This window comes from Anolis carolinensis, chromosome 2 (assembly GCF_035594765.1).
Source record: "Anolis carolinensis isolate JA03-04 chromosome 2, rAnoCar3.1.pri, whole genome shotgun sequence".
NCBI lineage: Eukaryota > Metazoa > Chordata > Lepidosauria > Squamata > Dactyloidae > Anolis > Anolis carolinensis.
This window is the reverse complement of record NC_085842.1, coordinates 45,859,671-45,882,835: the sequence shown is the minus strand read 5'-3', so window position 1 is coordinate 45,882,835 and position 23,165 is coordinate 45,859,671. Positions and strand designations below refer to the sequence as shown.

Below are 23,165 nucleotides of genomic sequence, written 5' to 3'. Positions count from 1 at the left end.
ATTACAAAACTATAGGATTATACAACTCTGAGGGATGCCGTTTTCACTGTCTATGTACACGTGAGTCTACATGTCAGGCTAATCTGAACACCTCTCTTTCATGTATACAGATTAGATAATTCTAGTTTTATAATTCAACCCCCTGCAGCACTTTTTAAACAATTCAAAAGGAACACCTCCCATTCAAAACTCTGGTCAAAGTAAGCATTTAAAAGCACCCAGAAAGTCACTTCTAGCAGACTCTTTGTGGAACAAAAGGTAGAAGAATGCCAGCATCCAAAGAGATCCTTTTAGCTGATTCCTCTTCTATTGCAACCATGCCCAAGATTTCCAAGCAGACAGATTTCCAACTGGTGCGGATCAAAAATACTTGGTGTCGGATCAAGAAAGGTGAATCTGTTCATGAGTCTGAAGATAAGATCGTTTCCTCACAAGCTAAAATGTAAGTAGAACAGGAGGTAGCCTAATGTTTCTGACATAAAGGGTTGCAGCAGCAGAAATACTATTTATTTTTTTATCAGGATTAAGTATGAAGAATCTTGGATTGGTATGATATTTAGAATCTTAAATGATTCTACATGATCCCAGTGGTGGTGACTCCTGTCTGCGCTCCTCTGTCCAATGCCGCCATGAATCTTAAAAAATATTTTTCCTTAATACATATAATATAATACACTATATAAACATTTCACAATTACAATAATATATAAAGATTAACACACACACACACACACACACACAATATATTATATATAATATAATATAGAAACATTTCTTGGGGCTGCACTAAAAAAATTGCTTCAAAAGGGGCTCTATGGCTGAAAAGTTTGAGAACCCCTGGCAAAAGTCAGCATTAGTTAGAAGAGACATGGACAGATGAATGTGTTGTCGAAGGCTTTCATGGCCGGGATCACAGGGTTGTTGTATGTTTTCCGGGCTTTATGGCCATGTTCCAGAAGTAGTCTCTCCTGACGTTTTGGCCACATCTATGGCAGGCATCCTCAGAGGTTGTGAGATACCTCGCAACCTCTGAGGATGCCTGCCATACATGTGGGCAAAACATCAGGAGAGAATACTTCTAGAACATGGCCATACAGCCTGGAAAACATACAACAACCCCATGGACAGATTAATTCATTTGAGTTAATTCTGGAACATGGTATATAATTGCTCTCAGGAATGTATCAACATTAGATGACAAATAACTCCTAAACTTATTCCTAATCATTGTTTTGAAGCCAGTGATCTTGGATTTCTAGATACCATATAGAGGTAAAGTTCTGTATAGCACCTAACTGGAAATCTCCCAGTTGACCTTCTAACATTTTCATACGGCAATCTGGAATATTATCATCAGTTTGTATAGTGACAGCTGCTGCAGCACTGGGGCAGTGAATTTACCCTGGGTTTTAGTCCAAACTTCCATCTCGAAGCTACCATTTAGGACCATAAAGGAGGTGGCTCCTTTAAAGTTCAAGCTGAACCCCAGAGTATTCACTGTCCCTCTAACATGGAAGCTAGCAATAGCCACCAAGTATATGCAAATGTAGGTGCTTAGATCAGGTCCATCCTGATCACAGGTGTTTCTATTAGTTATGGATTTCAATGTGTCATTAGTAAGTATGACTAAGTCTGGATCTACTTACAGTTAGCCCTCTACATTAGCAGTTTTACCTTTTGCAGATTTGATTATTCATGGATTTGATTAATACAGCCTTTCTAGGCATCTCTTCTCTAGGGACCTCATTACATGAAGCATTTTCTCCATTGTAGGACACTTTAGGTCCATTTCAAGGATGAAGTGACATGGAGCCCATCAGATGACATTTGTCTACTTCTGGCTGTCATCCATTGCCTTTCATCCTTGCAATAGACCTGAAGCATGCTGAAAGAAAAGAGTTCAGAACAAGGGTGAGAAATTGTGTTCTGAGCCTCTGGTGCACATCAGAACAAGTAATGGGATCTGACAGATTCACCCATGTTGAAGTATTTCAGTGACATGGAGGAATGGGTGCCCCTCATCGCTTTTGCTTTCACTGCATTTTCTCCTCAATAGTAATCTAGGCTCGAAATTGTGCTCTTGCTAGCTTTTAAACATAACACTGGTCTAATGGAAGGAAGGAAAGCCTAGCAGGAGGGGATCACGGCAAAGTGGTCTATAATTACACTGCTGTAATAAAGGGAAGCAAAGGCTTGCAAGAGGGGATGGGGCAATCGATTTATATTAACACTGATATAATGAAGAGGAAGGAAGGCATGGGAAAGACTTATCAAGGCAAAAAGGTTCAAAATTACACTAGTATAATGAGGGGAAGCAAAGCCTTGCAAGAGGTGATCAGGGCAAAGGGTTTTATAATTACACAGGTATAATGGAGGGAAGGAAAGAATGGGGAAGACTTATCATGGTAAAGGGTTTCAAAATTCTCTCACTTCCCTCACCTGCCCCAGCCCCATTGGGATGAGGTCCATAGTAATCTTGGCTTTTGGAAATTGAAGCTTTCCCTGTTTTTTTTAAAAAAGTAATACGGGGAGGGCAGGGAAAAGGATTCTCCGTGTGATATTTCTGAATGTGGGAAAAACAGTCGGAAACATGTGTGATGGGAAGACAGAACTTGAAACAGATGACTGGAGATCTAACTGTATGATTCCCTTTGCTAGACAAACTGTTTCCAATGCTTCTCAAAGTCCATGTGATGAGGTCCTAGTGCAACTCTATGGTCAGCTTTCACTGGATGTTGACCATAGAGTTATGCTGAAGAACTTAGAGAATCCTAAAGAACTGTCCTCTCAGAATAGAAAAAATAATGGTTTCATATTCACTGTTTCCCCCGTTTCGCCCTCTGTTCTTCTGTTTGCCACCATCTTGCCTATTTTATCCATTTAATTATTTTAATTATATTCCACCATTACTCGACTGAGTTAGCATTATTTTTGGTTTAGTGTTTGTTTAGAAGGAGAGCAAAGGGTTAGATAATTTTGGATTATTATTGCTGTTCACAGAAAATCTGGAGGTGAGGACGAAAAAGCCTATTTAAAAATTTACTCTGATTATTCAGAGGTAGAAAGGGCATAGGATTTTTGGGACGGGAATGAGATTGCATTTCTTGATTAGGTTTTGGAATGTGATAGATGGTCAGAATAAGTAAGATTGATGTTTAGAAAGTAGGTTGAAGGTTTGTGGATAAGAATTGGATGAGAGTGTTTAGGAAGATAAGGGGAGAAAAAGGTAATTAGGAAGAAAGTGTGGGTGTGAGGATGTGAGTAGTATTATACGAAGGTTCTGGGAAGTTGTTAGGATAATAATCAGCTGGAAACTCATAGAAGAAATTAACTGTCTCATTTGTGTGAACTTATGGGGAAGCCATTTAATCTCGTTCTTCAACAACTTGAGACACTGAATGAGAAAATTGACCATCCTTTCCATGGACTCTTCCTGATAGTGAAAAACCCTATACAATACAACATCTTCAAGAAATAGGACACTGTGTTTATCAACCTAACTGAGGACATTTGGACACTGGAAATGGATGGGGAAGGAGGGGAGACCATGAGGAACATAAGGTGAATGAAACAATAGAAACTGAGGACTGTGAGAGAGAGGGAAGATTCTTTCGGGATCAAAGGGGACAAGGGAGGGCTGGTCCTTGGGAAAAGAATTTTAGTTTACATAGGACAACTATTAACACAACACCTGAGTCTGATATTCAGTTTCAGAGTATAATACATCAAGATCAACATCCTCTACAACCAAACAAGCTAACATTTGAAGTTTCAGACTCATTATTGAATAGGGATAGATGGACCTCAAGGAGAGTGGTCCAGAATTATCTGGCACAAATACTATCTAGGAGTCCAATAGAGGTCAAATCTGAGTCCATCAATTGGCTTTGCAGAGATTATCAATCTTGAGACTACTCTATATATCTCCTCACCACACTGGAAGACAAATAGCTAACGAAAGAGTTATTTGGATATAGATCCTGGCTAAAGTTTTGAGGCATTAATAGCAGGAGGGTTTTCACAGACCCACTGATTCGCCCCCTTATTGCTGGTTTGGACTTAATATGATCCAGTAACTTCAGTGCTTGTGACTCTCCATATAGGGCCTCTCCATGCTCAGGAGCCCACTTAAAGACCCCCTTAGCTACACTATTCCCTGCCCACTCCACCCTCCAATCCCATCCACAGACACTGCCCCTGTTTAGTCCCCCTCGTACTCCAGATGACTCCCTCATTTCACTGTCACAAGAAACATCCTCATTCGCCACTCAGGATAAGATCCTATGAGGCTCCCCTCTACTGGAGAGCTGACTAGTAACCCCAAATATTAGTCCTGACCTGCCTGTCTCCCTGGGTGGGAAGGGTTAGAGCTGGGGGGAGGTTGTGTGGGGGAGGGGAATGGCAGCCACCATCATCCCAGGGAGAAGTGCAACAAAGTCCTGGCGACCCTGGTGGAAGTTGGTCATAGTAGCCTTCATGACAAACCCCCTGGGCTGAAGGTTCTGCTATTAAATGCCAGATCAGTTAATGACAAAATGTCTGTCATCCAGGACTTGATCTGGGATGAAAAAGCGGATCTGGCTTGCATCACTGAAACCTGGTTGGACGAGCTGGGTGGAGTAAATCTCACCCAGCTGTGTCTTCCGGGTTTAGGGGTTCATCAGCAGGCCAGACCCAGGGGGGCGGGGAGGAGGGATTGCGTAGTCTTTCAGCAGACTTTCTCCCTGATCAGATGCACCGTTCTGCAATCTTTGAATTTTGAATGTGTCCACCTGAAAGTAGGAACCCGGGACAGTTTGGGGATTCTGCTAGTGTACTGTCCACCCCGAGACACAGCAGTTTCCCCGCCTGAGCTAGCAGAGGTGGTCTCTACCCTGGTGTTGGCCTCCCAGCAACTGGTAGTTCTGGGAGACTTTAACATTTGTGAAGAGGCCACCTTAACAGGCACAGCTCAAAACTTTATGGTGGCCATGAGGACCATGGGGCTGTCCCAAATAATAACTGGTCCCACCCATCAGGCTGGACATACACTCAACCTAGTTTTTGTTGCAGACAGTGGAGTGATTGGAGTGGAAGAGCAAAATATTCTTCCATTGTCATAGTCTGACCACCATCTGATCAGCTTAAGACTCACCTTGGCCTCAAACCTCTGCAGGGGTGGTGGACCAATTAAGATAGTCTGCCCCGGGAGACTGATGGATCTGGATGGATTCCTGAGGTCTCTTGAGGATCTTCCTGTCATGGAGGCTGACGATCCTGTTGGTGCCTTGGTTGATCACTACATTAATGAGATGACCAGGGTGATAGACACAATGTAGAGTCACTCCAGCTCCCTGGTTCTCTGAGGAGCTGGCAGTGATGAAATGGTCGAGGAGACTAGAATGCTGCTGCTGGAGGAAAACTTGTAGCATCCCTGACCGGGCATGGGCTACAGCCGATATTAACGCCTACTCTGCCGCTCTGCGGGCAGCTAGGAAGGCTTTCTTGACTGCCTGCATAGCGTCTGCAACAAACAGATCATCAGAGCTGTTTCGGGTTGTTGGTGAACTCCTTCACCTTCTTGGGGGGGAGGACCCCAACAGCTCGGCAGCTTGGTGCAACAATTTTTTGCACCATTTTGCAGACAAAGTCACCCAGTTGGTGACTTTGGTTCAAGTTGGATGCCAGCTTTAGTGCAACGCCAGATGAGGTAACTGAGGCACCTGTCTGTCCAATTTTATTGGATTCATTTGGTTTGTGCAGCCTGATGATGTGGACAAGATCCTTGAAGTGGTGAGAGTGACTTTGGATCCTTGCTCTTCTTGGTTAGTCAAACTAGCCAGTGGAGGACTTAGAGAGTGGTTTGCGAAGCTAATAAATTCATCATTGGAACAAGAGACATTTCCATCCAGCTTTAGACAGGCGATAGTGAAGCCAATATTGAATAAGGCATCCCTTGATTCCTCGATACTAAACAACTACAGACCGATTGCCAACCTCCCCTTTCTCGGCAAGGTTCTAGAGTGAGTGGTCGCTTCCCAGCTCCAGGGATTCCTGGATGAAACTGATTCTCTACACCAGTCACAGTCTGGGTTCAGGCCTGGATACAGAACTGAGATGGCTTTGGTCGCCTTAGTTGATGACGTCTGCAGAGAGCTAGACAGGGGGAGTGTAATTCTGCTGGTTCTCTTGGACATCTCAGTGCCTTTCGATACCATTGACCATGTTATCCTTCTGGGGTGGCTTTCTGTTATGGTTCTTCGGGGCATGGCTTTGCTGTGGCTCCTATCCTTCCTGGAGGACCGTTCCCAGTCAGTGAAGCTTGGGGACACCTGCTCAGAGAATAATTATTATTATTCCCATTTACATGTGGGTTCTCGGCCCCTAACTCTAGCAAATGTGGAGATCTGACAGAATATTTATGCAACAAGACCTCTTTTTTTAAAGTGTCATGGTTTTAGTCTATGTGTCACATGTCATTATTAAGCTTTAAATACAAATAATCAAAAGTAATTGTTTTCAACAATGACCCATGTAAGTATTATATTCTTTGTTTCTAAATGAGCCTAGTAAGAAAGTAAGTAGTAACTAAGTACCTGTAGAGGTGACACACAAATATGAAATAAGTATGCACTGATTGCAGCCATAGTCTGCCTTTTTGTGGGGCACCTTAATTTTATTGATTTCCAACAGAATATAGGAGCCTGTATTTGGAGTGGGGTCAGTGTCCCATTGTGGAGGTGGTTGACAGCACCCCTGCCTGGCCATAATGCAATCCCAAACCAAAATGTTTCATGCTGGCTTGAGACTACATTTTGTGCCTGTGTGAAACCTCCATAAGATTTGTTTTGTTGCAGAAGTGAGCAAAATGCGGCCCTCCTGGTGTTATTAGATTTTCATCACATCAGCATGAAACAAAATGCTGGGGATTGTAGTCTAGAACAATCTGGAGGGATGTACTGTGCCCTTCTTTGTTCAATTAAGATACATTTATTCAGTTCAGGGTGCCCACATTTTTTTGGCCTGTTTGGAAGGGTCCTCAGTTGGATTTACTTGCAAGTAAACTTCCTACTGTGACTCAGAGTTTCAAAAAAGTTCCTTTTGAACACAAAAACTCTTGAATGCTGGGTATTTGCCTTTTTCACCATTGAGACTTCATCTCAGCCCCTTCTAGGCCCTTTCTACACCACCATATAAATCCAGATTATCTGCTTTGAACTGGATTATATGGCAGTGTAGACTCATATAACCTAGCTCAAAGCAGATAATGTAGATTATCTGTTTTGATAATTTGAATTATATGGCAATGTAGAAGGGGCCTACACTGCCCTATATCCTAGGATATGATTCCAGATTATCTGCTTATCCCAGATAGTTACTTGGCAGTGGGAATTTACATAATCCAGTTCAAAGCAGATAAACTGGGATCAGATCCTGGGACATAAGGACAGTGTAGAAGAGACCTCAGCTGCAGCTTACATGGATGTATGAATGTGTTGCAGATAACGTCTGCCCCTCAGGCCTACTCTCTCTTGCTGAATATCAGTTATCCATACCCAGCCTGCCAAGGGTCTGAGGTAGCTTCTTAAAACTCCAGCATGCACTCATATTCAAGTCTAATGAATAGACTTTAGCTTTCAGCTAAAGGGGGAATTGATGTAGGTTGAAGGTGAAAAGAAGGAAGGGTCAGGGAAGAATAGAACAGAGGCATTTTTTCGTTAAAAGATACATCCAGATCCAAAGGCATGGGTAATGAACTACAGAAATAGAGAAAATAAATACTCAAAACCATCAGCAGGGTCCAAAATGATAATGCTTTTGCCATAAATGTCAGGAGAAGTCTGCATCATTCCTGCAGCAGCATTAAAGAGAAAAGTCACAGATGGATGGATGCCAGGCAAGTTTTCCCTAAGGGCAAACATTGCTTTTTCTGCAGGAAAGTCATCTCTCCAGATAATTAACCTTTATGGATTGGGCGAGCTCCCCTTTCTTAATCTAGAACTTGTTTGCAGCCATTGAAGATTAGCCAGAGCACTTCCTTTTACATAGCCCCCAATATTTCTGACACACAAAAATCATTAGCATAGGTTTTGATACAGACTTCAGTGGGAATAGAGTTTTAGGATACATTTTAAATATATTTGTGACATACAATCTTATCTGATGAGGATTTTGGCATTCTATGATGCTTTCAACCGATCTTCTGGAAGGAACCCCATGCCAGCATGACATCGTGTGTCTTCCAGGGGAGGCCTTGCCCCAGCCAGAGTGAAAGCATCCCCAGAGGCTTTCCCCACACCACGGGAAGCTTCCCATTTTGTGTTGGCTCCAATGGGCACCTCAACTGGCCTTTGTGATGAGGCCCATGTTGTCATTTCTAGCAGAATTGGGATGGTTGAAAAGGCAATCATATTTTCTCCCCAGAAACTCTCTCCAATTGACATGGTAGCATAATCTAGCATTTTTCCAGGAGTACTATTGGTTAAAGATGTCCTTATTAAATTATTTGTTTTTGCAAGCAAGTATGAATGCAATCCATTTTATCTGCATACCCAGATATCATCAGGGTGTTTGTGTGTAGCCTCTGGCAGAGATTCCATTCTGGCACACACCATACAACATCAGGAAGGATGGAAACCAGACTATAGCCTTCCAAATCCTTTCCTGAATCTCCCACATATTGTTCAGAGAATGGGGGTAGCAGCAGGCAAGAGTCTGAAGACTATCGTTTTACAAAATCCCACCATAGCTCCACTTACTTGTCAAATGACATTAAGATTCAGTGTTACTTCCATATCCACTCACAACCTCTCCAGCTTTTTGCAAATTAGAAAGGGGAGGGGAAAATTAAGGGAGACATATGACGTAGATAAACTGGCAATCATTCAGACATCTTCAGTGACATTATTAATTGTTGGCTCTGGATAGTGTGAGATCCAATATGGGAATAACTTTAAAAAAAAAGAAAAAAGAAGAGTAGCATAATTCACAGTGTAATAGTCACACTTTTTATCCCTTTTTTCTTCAGAAAAATGGGGGGGGGGGTATGACTATTATGCGAAGAAATAATGTGTAGAACTGGCTGTGTCTGGGGCTTTCCCTCTCTTATTTCCAAGGAGGCAGGAGAGAGAAATGAGAGCCCCTCACCAAGCCACCTCTTTGGAATTTTTAAAAATTCTTTTAAAAAAGAAATACAAATTCAACTGGTGGGTCTGGGGCTTTCCCTCTCTTACTTCCATGAAGGCAGGAGGGAGAAGATCCAACTGGTTTTGTTTGTATTTCTTTTTCAAAACTGTCTTACCTCCAAGGAGGAACTGTGTCTGGGGAAGCAGGAGGGAGAAGGGAGAGCCCCAGACCCAATCAGCTCTAATGTGATGATTAAGTGAAAAAAAGGCAAGAAACCAATTTCAGGACCCCAAAAGAGGGGTGTGACTATTATGTGGCAGCAACAATTATACAGTGAAATGTAACAGTTTAAAATCTTTTGAGTAACCTGCAGCTGAACATCTCTGTTGTTATTTGCCAACCATCCTTTCCCCACCCACCCCCCAGAAATAATTAGGAGTTACTGCTCAAGGAATCCAGTGTGAACTGCAACAACTGAGTCCCATGGGAGCATTTTATTCTCATTTATCATGGAACTCAAAGTTAATAAAATGTTACTGCTGGTGACAAGAACAATCACAATATAACAACCATGAGTAACATTTCCTCTGGAGAAAACCATAAACAATATCTTACGCACAGCACTTTCTCTGTTTCTAATCCCTAACAGAACTGAAATTATCTCAGGTGGTGAGATATCCTGGACAATTGAGACCCCTATCTACTTCTGCTATAAGGTGGTGGAAACATGCAGTCTCCTGGATCCCTCCAATCAGACACTGCTATATGGACACATCAGAGAGTCAGAGGAATTGGAGAAGGCCCTCAACAATAAAGAAGCACAGAGGCGTTTCATTGTAATAGATAAGACTGTCAATGAGCTTTATGGCTCAATAGTTAGGAAGTATTTTGATGACAACTATGTTCAATATAAAATTCTTCCATTGCCCACAATTGAAGAAAACAAATCTATAGACATGGTACTTGATATCCTGCAAGAAGTGCAAAGCTTTGGCCTCGACAGGCGGACAGAGCCAATTATTGCAATCGGAGGAGGAACGTGCCTAGATATTGTGGGTCTGGCAGCATCACTTTATCGGAGGCGCACCCCTTACATCCGGGTCCCAACCACTCTTCTGTCATATGTGGATGCCAGCGTTGGAGCAAAGAATGGAGTCAATTTCCTTCAATGCAAAAACAAGCTTGGAAGCTATGTCCCACCTGTTGCCACTTTTCTGGACCGAGTCTTCATCCAAACAATCCCACGCCAGCATATCTCCAATGGTCTTGGAGAAATTTTAAAGGTATAAAAATGTATTTTATGTGCTGTATATACTTGAGTATAAGCCAAGTTTTCAGCCCCTTTTTAGAGCTGAAAAATCCCCCCTCGGCTTATACTTGAGTGAAGGTCGTGGCCGGCTTATATTTGGGTTGGCTTATACTCAAGTATATAGATAATCAGAGTTGGACAGTCTTATTAACATCTTATTATTATCTTAAATTACAGTTTTATGCAAATATTCAAAAACATTTAACTTACTGATGCCTCAATTATTGTAATTGTATTTATTTTTATTTTTATTTTTGAAATTTACCAGTAGCTGCTGCATTTCCCACCCACGTCTTATACTCAAGTCAATAAGGTTTTCCAGTTTTTTGTGGTAAAATTAGGTGTCTCGGCTTATATATAGGTCGGCTTATAGTCGAGTATATATGGCATGTCTTCCCCTGTTGGATCTCAGTTTTATTGGGTTACTTCACTTATGTCATTGCAAACTCATTTCTATTGCTGCATGTCACTTCTATCACTCTTGCTGGAGTCATCTTTGAGGTTCTGATCTTCTAAAGGAAACTGGAAGACTGCATATTCCACTTCCTGTTTTTCTTTTTAACTTCTGAAGTGGGACTTTCATATTTTCATACTCTTTCCTAGTGCATCCTTCTCTATAGAGAAATGTGATATTTTAATGCTGCTGCTGATAATGATGATGACTTATTCATAAGACTGACGTAACAGTCAAGCTCATGTATAAGTGTATATCATGTATATCTGTTATAAAACTAACATCTTCTCTCACGTTATTTTGAGGATGAGACCTTTATATTAGCCATTCTAATGTCTTATATCCATTCTCCATTTAAGATGGCACTGATGAAACATAAATGCCTATTTGATTTATTGAAAACCCATGGGAAATTCTTACTGGATACCAAATTCCAGTCACACAATGGGTTAGTTGATCATGGGGATGCTGCACTGAAGACAACCAGAATTGCCATAGAAACTATGCTGGAAGAACTTGCTCCAAACCTTTGGGAAGATGATCTAAACAGACTGGTTGATTTTGGTCACCTTATAAGCCCAGAACTGGAAATGGTAAGTGAGAGTTTATTTATTTGGAATTGAAGAAATTTATATTTTGTCTTGTCTTTAGATGGGCAAGCAAGTCTGGTTTACAACAAGAACAGACCAGAATGGCTGTCTGTACTGTTAAACCCAAAGATGTATGTGTCATTACATTTTCATCTTTGCTTGTTGTACCCAGAGGTGAAAAGTACCCTTCCTTTTATGCAGCTAAAGGACTACCACATGCTAAATAGCATGTTAAATATTATTCCAATCAAAAACATAGAGAAATCTGTCCCTCTTCTGTTTGTCACGTTACAGTTTGCTGATGGGAGTTTCTGGACCCTTCATTCTTCAGTACTCATTAGCACCACATTACCCCTATGGTTGGTGCTCACGACTTGACTTGCCATAGGTAGATTTGGGGGGTGGTCATTTGTGGTTGCCCCTATGGTGTCAGAACCATAAATATGAATGAAAAAATTTATGAAGTCATAAGATTAGCTTTGGGGCTTCGTAATACTGAACAGGATCCCAGCCATTATATATATTGGTACACTTGCATCACTTCCTTGTGTGGTAAAGCTCCTATCTGCATTTGCTCTTCTTTAGAAAAAGGTCACTGGCAGGTTGTGGTGTATTATAATTTTGAATAGATATGGAAACAGAGCATTCAAGGGATCACTCTGGGACACTCTAGCCCAGCTCCAGTTGCTGGTCCTAGCTAGAATAGATCTATTGATTCTGCTAGTGGAGGACAACTTAGGGCCCTTCTACATATCTCCTAAAACACAGAAGAAAGCAGGATAAAAGTAGGAGTGGTTACATGACGTTTCACAAAAATCTGCGCTGATTGGATTAACAGATGAAAAACACGTGTGAAAAAGGTCTACCTAAAATCCAATTTTGGCCAAAAAAATGCTCATATTTGCATGATTGTATATCTCTGAAATCAAGGAAATCACGTGACATCATTCCTATACCTTGATGTGAACTGCTCCAGCACATTTTAAAATCCTGAAACAGCTCATCCTGCCTGTAAAAAAATGGAACTATGCACACATAGGTAGCTAAACGGAAGCACAATGGAAAGCAATTCGAATTAGAACTCTCTGCAACCATTCCTATGTTCTGATCTTTATGAAATTAAACAAAGATTGAATTTACAGTAGGGTGAGGAGAAATAAGAAATCTGCTTATGTGAACATTTAGAAATCGACATGAGTGCATATGAGGTCCAGAGCATCTTGAGAGTCAATTTAAAAAAGTTACCTGCCTCCGGATGTCCCCCATCCATCTTGTGGATTTCTAAAATCCACTACAAACTAAAGTGTCAGGATGGCAGGGGTCCATTTATCGGGACTGACAGGTCAGTATTTGGACTTGCTGTCTGGTCCTGAGATTTTTTTGCCCTACTTATTTGTCCCACATTTTGACACTGTCGGAAGCGCCCTATGCCATTCAACAAATCCCATTGACAAGTCTATTCTAATTTGGACCAGCAATTCAATATAGGTCTCTGATAGTCACCATATCAGATATCTAGAAAATTCAGATGCACTTCGTAAAAGGCTGTTGGCTTAGAGTTCAAGCTCTGCAATAAATATTGTTTTTGTTGACTCAACTTACCTGGTTAGAGCTGAGGGGTAAAAGGGTGAGGGCTTTGACCAACCTTGGGTCATTACTTGCTATATATGCCCAGTCCCTATGTTCCAGAAGTTATGCTACTATCGCACTTTATCCAATTCCCGGCCCTATCTGTGCTGCTTTCACTATCCCATGCCTTTGCCATGCCCTTGTATACCCTGACCACGCCCATTGAACTATGGTAAATTCACTGCATGCAGCTGTTTGATATTCTTATGTTTTATTGAAACTGTATTTTTAACTGTTTTGTTACTTATATTGTTTTCATTTTATCTATGTTTTGTTTTGATGGGTTATTGTATTGGTATCTAGGGGCATTGACCCCATGTGTAAACTGCCCATAGTCCCATTTGGGAGATGGTGGCGGGGTACAAAAATAAAGTTGTTGTTGTTATTATTATTATTATTATTATTATTATTATTATTATTATTATTATTATTTCCCTAAGGATGCATTTCTGGTAAATTACCCTGCAAGCAGAACTGTTTTGGGTCTCTTAAACCTCCCCTGTCTAATCACACAATATTTTTATTCTATAAATATTACATTATAAGTATTTCATCCTTAATTTCAGAGAGCTTTACCATCACTGATGCACGGAGAAGCTGTGAACGTTGACATGGCTTTCATGACTTATGTGTCCTATGTGAAGGGGTTATTAAATGACAAGGAGAAGAGTCATATTATTCAATGCATGAGTTCTTTGGAGCTCCCAGTATGGCATAAAGAATGTACGTGGCATCTTATTAAAAAGGCCCTGACAGAAAGATTGAAACACAGTGCTGGCCAGATGAGAATGCCTCTTCCAACTGGACTTGGAACAGCAGGTACGTTGGTATTGTGGTGGCTAGTTAGTTGTGTTGTGTTTAGGCCATTTGAAAATAAGGGACTCAATTTAATACCCAGGAACCAAACTAGGGCAAGCCCTGACATCAGATGCCATTGTTAGGTGAGAAAGAGACAGAGAGAAAGAGACAGAGATAGACAGAGAGAAGAGAGAGATGTGTGAGAGAGATGCACTTGAGATTCTATTCCTAGGGTGCATCTATCCTAGGATGCAGTTTGATACCTCTTTTATTGCCATAGCTCAATGTTATGGTATCCTGGATTTGTAATTTGGTGAGTCAACAGCATCTACACTGACCATTAAATGCAGCTTCAAGCCACCTAGAGAAGAAAAATTTTCCTTAAGAAATTTTAAATTTTCCTTAATTTTCCTTAAGAAGAAAAATGTGTATGCATTGCATTCTTTAAATTAATTCAGGGAATTGGTGTACATTATGGTACAGTACTCTGCCACTATGGTTTATTGTCGTGTATTTCTCTCACTCTGTCCTAAAATGCAATTGACAATTTTGAGATCACCAGTTTATGTTGTAACCATGTGTTTGTTCCTAATTGCACCATGAAGTTTAAGACAAAGAGAAAAGGGATAGGGAAAATCTTAGCTCTTGAAATGATCAAAAGTTCCAAACTCATAAAAGTGATGTCATCTAATATGCCAGTGTGCTTGTCCCACAATTTATAATTGCATGCTAATAGCTTTAATTGGGTTTCATTTTTAATTACAACCCTTTAATAAACTCTGACGAAGCATTTCCCCTCAGATATTATACAACCACCAGAATTATTATACAACCTCCAAGATGTAATTAAACAGGCAACTGCAAGTAATTGCATTACGGCTGGGTAATTCCCTTCACAAAGCTTAGCGAGTATCAAAAGCCTTTAAGTAGCGTATGTAATTCCCATTAAAAAATCAGACTTCAGTTTCTGTCTTGCACACATTTACTTGGGAGGATGGTTGCCAATGCTGAAAAGACAAAAAACTTTTGAGTCTAGCAATATTGAGCATGACAGGTAGACTAGCCCATAGGAAATGCTGTTTGTAAAGACATGGGTGGGGACTGGTTTGTGAGAGTGGTGGGTTTGATTCCTCCATCCAGATGACTGCCATCTCCATGAATGCCATCTGAACATCCATTGTTCCTCTTTTCACCATCATCACCATCATCACCATCATCATCATCATCATCATCATCATCATCATCATCATCATCATTATCATCATCAGGCTCATGAGTTGTAGGGTTCCTAGACCCTGAGAATGTTTACAAGCCACTTGCTACCTGCTGCAGACTATCATTCACAATGTATTTATGCTGCACAGTTATATCTATTTGATACCATTTTAGTTGGCATGATTCAATTTTATGGAATTTTGGGAGACATGGCTAAGTGTGGAATGTCATGGTTACATCAACACTGTAGAATTAATGTACTTTGCCCCAACATTAACTGCCGTGGCTCAATGCTATGGAATCCTGGGATTTGTAGTCATCTGAGATACTAGTACTCATTGACAGAGAAGGCTAAAAACCTTGAAAAACTACAATCCCATAGCATTGAGCCATAGCAGTTAAAGTGGTGTCAACTTACATTAACTCTACAACAGTGGTCCCCCGATGTTTTGGCCTACAACTTCCAGAAATCTCAGCCAGTTTACCAGCTGTTAGGATTTCTGGGAGTTGAAGGCCAAAACACCTGGGGACCCACAAGTTGAGAACCACTGTTCATGCGATCTCTGACTTGGAATGGCATCTTTGAAGGAACTAGACAAGATCTTCAAGTGTAAAGCTGAACACCAAAGTCAAGATTGTCCTTGGCAACATATTTCTTATTTCTGCGTATGGTTGTGAAAGCTGGACTGTGAAGAAATTTGTCAGGAAGCAAATCAACTTGTTTGAAATGTAGTGCCAGAAGAGAGTTCTATGGATATTATGGATTGCCAAAAAAACCTCTCACAAATAAAAGAATCCAAGTCTGAACTCTCCCTAGAAGCCAGTAAACTGTCATCCTTTGGATATATCATGAGAAGACATGACTCATTAGAAAAGATATGGATGTTTAGTAAGATAAAAGGGAATAGAAAAAGAGGAAGGCCACATTACAGGTGGATAGAATGAATAAAAAAAAAACATGGTTCTGAGTTTATTTTATTTGTTGGATTTTATGCTGTCTTTGTCCCAGAGTGTAATCATAAGTTTCTTTCTTGTTTTCCAGATATATTCAATGACATCAGTGAGGAAACTCTGGAAAGGGCTTACACACTCTGGACCAATGAATGCAGACCTATCTCTATGAGACCATGAAGACAAGAGAAGTTTCCAACTGGCAACAGCACTAATCTCCTGCTAAAAACTGTGTAAACCAGGAATGTACATGATGTGTTCATGAACAACGCTGAACCACAATTGTTTGACAATATTCAAATGCTTGTCCGCATGGAGGAACAGCCCAGAAGGAAAGATCACCTATTAGCAGTAACTGTCTTTAGAATAAATTCTATCTCTTCATGAAAGAGAAAGAGATGCCATCTCTCTGGTTAGCTCCTTATGGTGACCCTATCATAGGGTTTTCTCTGCTGTCTTTGGAAAATTGCAATCTCTTTGCCATCAGATGAAACCAAGAAATGTGCTGTGTATTAGGGGCGAGGCACTGGTGCGGGTATGCCTTCCTCAAGCCATTTCTCTTGTTCAAACATATTAGTGCAATATGACAGCATTTCTAGGTTCCTCGAATACATATATAAGACTGGTTGCAAATTATTAAGTAAGAACCATCAAACCAAGGTATCAGTTATCTAAATAATATTTGGTTCAATATGTGCATCCCTACAGTCTGATTTTATTTTTGCAGTATATCTCCCAATATGTCTAGACTAATTTGAATTCATATTCAAGTAGATATAATTTAGTTATATTTTGCATGTTTTAATGAATACTCCAAGATGTCCAATAGTATGCTTAACAATGTGGGATTCCCAACTTGCATTTTGGAATATAAATTGATACATGAGGGGAGGGGCAGTGTAACAACGGTTTGGTTAAAACAGGAGTAGGATACAGCTCCTGGGGCCAAATCCAGCTATCAGTTTCCCTAGATCAGGCATGGGCAAACTTCAGCTTGCCAGGTGTTTTGGACTTCAACTCCCAGAAACCCTGGCCAGCTTACCAGCTGTTAGGAATTGTGGGAGTTAAAGTCCAAAACACCTGGAGGGTCAAAGTTTACCCATGTCTCCCCTAGATCATTGGACATTACTGGGGAACAGGATCCAACATTCTATAGTTTTTTTTCTGCCCATGTTCTAAAAATCTGAAATGCCTGTAGTTTAAGCTAAAAGATACTGGCCTTTTGGGGCTCACTATTTTATCTTTTGTCCAGTGTGAGCCACATACCATGGGCATGCAGTCCACACAGACAGAAATTGACCCTTGAGTTGAAGGAGGTTTCTTCGCCATTGCAATAGGGCACTATGGGGTGCCATGACAAGCTACAGCATTAGACTGCATGTGTTCTTCAAACAGAGCACTTATGCAGAACTGGCTTAAGGGCATTGGTAGGTTGTTGATAACCTCTTGTGTTGAGGCATTAATAGATTTTGGAGAAAAAAAATGTTTGTCGTATACAGATAGCCATTTCCAAGAATGCTGCTGTTGCTTTGTGTTATACGTGTATTTTTGTAGTTTTAATAAAATCTATACAGAGTCACAGAAATGAAGATCCCTTTTTCTAGTCCCATTGGTTTTTATTTAGTTTGCTTGTTATGTTTCTATCCCATTCTTGGTACTGGTACTTGGAGCATGACTCTTGTCATCCTTACTTCCGCCACACATTGACTGTAAAGTAGGCCAGATTGAGTGAGAATGGCTAGCTCCAAATTTCCCCATAAGCTTTATGCCTTCATGTGAGGTTGAAGCTGAATTTCTGAAGTTCCAGGCCTACACCTTGAAGATAATTGGAAAGTGGAACCACACATGAACATTACTTTGACTGAGGAGGTATAAGCTCCTTCCCAAACCAGAGCCAATAAAATTCTAGATAACTGAAATTATTTGAGAGACATGGCTAAGAATGTTGGATAGCTACTTTAAAATTCATACTAAACCCAGACTGGATTCACTGTTCCACTAATATGGAAGACAACAAACTCTACTCACTTCCCAGACCTTTTGAAACAGCTTCTCATTCCCTGTTTGAAATCTTGAAGTCTCCAAGAAGCTATCATTACATCTTAGAATCTTACATAATCTTAAAGTATACTGTGTGCTCACACAGTAGGGTATAAGGGCAATAAGGCCAGAATAATTTCCTAGATTTCCTATATAGGAAACTTGAAACCTTTTCAATTATTTCTATTTTCTTTTTTATTCAAAAGCTCCAAAAAGTGCTGGGTTGGCAGACAATGGGCCTCTTGTCATGCTAACAGTATTCTTAGTAAGTAAGTAAAAGTAAAACTTTATTTATATCCCGCCCTATCTCTCAGTGGAGACTGAGGACAACTAACAGCATAAAGGCAAACATTCAATGCCATAAAAATACAATAATAAATTAAACTATAAATTAATATAAAAGCATTCAACCATACAAACAATCACATAGAGAACAATAAAGCAAATTATAAAATATCATTAAAACCAGGATTAAAAGCCATGTCCATATTCCCTTACTTGTTTCGTATTAGAAGCAGAATCCCATGCATGATTCAGCATGTCTGGTCCTATGGTTGGACAGACTGTTACAAATGCTTCAGTGCAGGAAGAGAGCTGTATGATGTATCACATTGTCTGCCATGCACCCCCTAAGCTTTTGCCTTCAGTAGAGGACATTCTCAATTCATCATTGCTGAACCAATGGTCATTTGCCAGCCCAGCAGTGTTTCATGCACAGACTGAGACAGCAAAAACATCTTGTCCTTTGCTCTCTTGGTAGAAAACCATTCTGCGTCAGCCCTCTGGCTTAGACTTGGAGTTTTCAGTCTATTGAGGCAAGGAACGAAAACATACAATCTGTTTGCAGTACTGGTCTGGTACACTGGAGAGCAGGAAGAAGGCATAGATACTGAGCAGAAATCAAGAGAGAAGGTGAGATAATTTCCTTACTGGTTGGAGGGTGGCTCGAGAGAGGGATGGAGAAGACACAATAAAGGTATACCATTACTAGTTCACCAAATGATTATAACATGGAAGTTGCTAGCCAGTATGCCATCTGATTTCAGAAATTAAGCATGGTTAGGCCAGGTAAGTACTAAGGTGGGAGACCATTTAGCAGAGATATTGGTAGACCATCAGGTTAAGCTTGATTGTACTTGGAAAAAATCCTGCTTGAATCTCTGGATAACTGATACCATTCAGGGATGGATGAACCAATAGTTCTATCTATATAAGACAACTCCTTTGGTTCAATACACCTGTCCTTTTGCATAGCCTGTCTTAATTCAGAATGTGTACCAGTGTTCAATGTGTTTCACTGTGAAATGGAAGCTTCTGTTATGTCCCATTGTGTATCATTAGAATTCACTAGTACAGTTGCTTCTTGTGTTGACAATGTAGCTCCATCATCAAAAAGTTGCATATCATACCCTCTGATGCAGGATCTCAGACATTGTTTAACACAATTCAACTTCCCACCACACAGGTACGCCATTTCCTCCTGCACCACTATGTCCACAAACAATTGAGATCACTTTGTGAATAGATTATAGAGGGAAGAGGGAATTGGCTAAAATAATTAAGAAATCTGAATGGCTTGCTCTCTCTTGTTTTCTGTGGGTTTAAAAAAAAATCAGTGCTTTCCTGTTATTATGAACATTTGAGCTGCCTTTTGGCTAGCAACCCTCTCAGAGGATTTTCTTGGCAAAATGCATGCAGAAGAGAGTTGCCATTGCCTCCCTTTTAGGTTAGAAAAATGTGATTTTCCCAAGGTCACCCAGCCTCCACAGCTGAGCCCTTTTCCTCCTTTAGGCCTTTTTATTCCAGGGTCCCTGTCCAACACTCTCTTGCCACAAAATTACACTAGCTCTCTTTCCATCAGTGTCACAGAGAAAGGTACAAATATTGGTGAATTCCTGAAAGGAAATTTCCCTCCATTTGCACTCACCAAATACAATAAATACAATCTGTAGGGTTGTCCTGGAGGACATAGAGATTCCTAGAAATGTATTCCTTGTCTATGTATTTGAGGTTTCTTCAGCATGATTCTATGGTCAACATCCAGCAGAAAATGACCATATAGTTATGTTAAAGGGCCTAGATATTCCTAAAGAGATATTCCCTCAGATTAAAAAAATAGCATTTTAAAATTATTCACACTTTTTCCTTTTGGTATGAGTCCTGTGTCCCTAACCCTATTGAATATGGGGTGTGAAGTGAAAAAAAAAGAGTTGCTCAGACAAAAAAAAGGGGTGTCCATCTCAACATAGTAGAAGAGGCAAGGATTCAGTCAGACTTTTAAGAATTTAGCTGTTAGACTTCTGTACTGCATTTCAAAACCCTAAAATTATTTCCATGCCAGATAAGAATAGATTTGAGTATTTTGGAAAACCCTGATAAAAAAACTAACTAACCATGATGATCTGTCAACCCTAAAATAACTTATCCACACTTCCTTCAGCCTATGAGCCAAGTTGGTCTGAGTGGATCCAAGGCAAAGACAAACCAGGATATTTCAGTCATTTAGTCTCCTGTACAGTATGTGGACATTGCTGTGGACCTCTCCATTTTGTGAAAGATTATCTTTGGATTTGGCCCTTATCCTTTCGTTCTCATTACAATTCCAAAGGAGTGGGAGAAATCTGTAACAAAGGAGGAAATCATCATCATAAGGGGGAAGCGCTGATATCCTAATATACATTAGACAGTTCAATGCTAAATATTCCACAGCTGCCATCTCTCTTGAGTTGAGACTGCCAGTGATGCAAATTACATGCTACATTCAGACAAAAGTACTTACAAATTGGAATATTAAATCGCAACTCACATTAGAGCAACATGAATTTCCCTGGTATTCATTGGATTAGGACTGATCATATGGAACTAATCTAATGTGTTGCATGGATATCACATTAGTTCTGCATTTGTCAGAGAAATTATGTAAAGCTGCAAAATGTAATATAAATGACAAACCTGGAATTCAGGTCCATGACTATATAACCCCATTCTATCTTCATTAAAAACCACACAAGTCAGCTACCACTCATCATTCTCACTTTCTATCACACTTCCTGTTGTTGTTGTTGTTGTTGTTGTTGTTGTTTTTGTTGTTGTTGTTGTTTAGCTGAACTATACCTATTCAAAAAATTCAGGTTTTGCCCCCAAGTAGTACACATTCTATACAGGAAAACATACATAGTTCAAATAATGTCAACCACATGTGGTATGCATAATCCATTATCACTAGAAGCATGAAGATAAAATACTGAGTAGCTGCTTCAGTTAAATATTTAAAAATTAGTTTGCTCCCTCTGCTCTTCTTGCTTTGTTGTTGTATGACCTGAAGTAATTTCTGATTTATGGTGATCCTAAGGTGTTTTTTTTTGGGGGGGGGGGGATTTCTTTAGAGTGTACAGAAGATCTATAGTTGAAAAATTCTAATTTGATTTTTTGCTTGGCCATGGAAACCCATTGGGTAATATCACACTCTTCGTCCCAGAAAACTCCGAGGTAGGATTACCTTAGGATAGCCATAAGTCAGAAAGAACTTGAAGGAACACAACTACTATCTTCGTATTCTAATATTCCATAGGTTGTAACTATGGTAGTTAATGCAATCATAGTACCATAATTATGGATTATGATTGGGCCCTAAGACCATTGTGAAGTTTTCATTCCAGAAGAAACTATTCTCCAAGTTATACAGATAGCTGCCTTCTGAGGAATGCAATTTTGATGTGCAGATAATTACATGTGAAGTCTTGAAACAGGTTTGAGTCCTGAATGATGCTTATATGAACTGGCCTCAAATCTAATCCAGGATGCACCATCCACAATGGACCTCTTCACATGGCCATTTTGCCGGCAGTTGATGGTGAAAGGTAAGGCGCATGGGGCAGCACCCTCCCTTCTTCCCCCATCATGCGATGGGGATGGGACAAGGTGTGTTGGCACCCTGTCCCTGTCTCCATCAGATGGGAGAAAGGGTGGCATATGAGGAAAATGGGCATGAAAGTGAGGATAACTTCAAGCTACTCAAAACACACTTTCCTCTCCGTGGTGATGGAGGAAGTGCCTTTCAACACTTCGCCTCCACTTTGATATTTGGCAGTCCCCGTCCAGTCCCAGCCAAAAGCAACAAAACAGGGCTGTTTTAGCCCTGTATGAAGAGGTCCAACATCACTGACTTGATAGCCACAGAGATGGAGGTGCTTTCATCTCCCCCACCCTCCATAATGCACATGTGAGGCTTGCAGAGGCACATTATATCTTAATTTTCTCACTGTGAAATGTGGCTTACACTATTTATTTATTCAAGATAAATCTTTCTCTGTATTTCTCTGCCAAGTGGACTCAAGGTGAATTACAACAGATAAAACCATACAATGCAAAGATTAAAAACATAATTAAAATCACAATCACATATATCCCTTACCACCTCCCCTTTCTGGTCCTCATAATGTTGAACAGATGATTTACCCATTAAAACTCATTAAATCTCAAACTAGCTCAAACACTAAAACACACTGATGTGCATTAAGGCTCTACTCCACTGTAATTCCCACCTTTATCTCAGTTTAAAGCCCTTAAAGTGTTGTGCAGCATTTGCAGCCTACGTCATATAAATAACGCACTGTCAAGCTGCCTTTAAATTATATTAAATGATTAGTGTAGATGTGCCCATAGAGGGACACTTTGAGTCTCTCAAGCTAGTATTTAACCGTATTACTGCTACCTACATTCCTGAAAGTATCTTGAAAGTAGGCATTGCTAGTTGGCACCCTGAATTGAAAAGCTATTGCAAGGCACACTTATTTCCCCCTTTCTCTAAACCAGTGGTTCTTAACCTGTGTCCCCAGAAGTCTTGGCCTTCAATTCCATGAAATCCTAACAACTGGGAAAATGGCTGGGATTTTTGGGAGTTGTAGGCCAAAACACCTGGGGACCCACAGGTTGAGAACCACTGCTTTAAACACAGGGAGAATATACCACAGATGTTAAGATAACCAGGTTGGAAATGGGGCAGAGTTCCTGTAACTTTAATCCTGAACAGATTGTGAAGTAGGATGACATACTATATATAAAGCACCATCCA

General features: G+C 40.3%; 1 protein-coding gene across 1 annotated transcript; it reads left to right on the top strand.

Annotated features, from left to right (window-relative positions):
* The first annotated feature begins 317 nt into the window (after window positions 1-317).
* LOC100554413 (2-epi-5-epi-valiolone synthase) lies at window positions 318-17,741 on the top strand. Its single transcript, XM_062969350.1, has 5 exons — window positions 318-390; window positions 9,682-10,388; window positions 11,228-11,461; window positions 13,654-13,906; window positions 16,143-17,741. The coding sequence occupies exons 1-5, from the start codon at window positions 318-320 to the stop codon at window positions 16,229-16,231; spliced, it is 1,356 nt and encodes a 451-aa protein (XP_062825420.1). The 3' UTR covers window positions 16,232-17,741.
* Window positions 17,742-23,165: the final 5,424 nt, after the last annotated feature.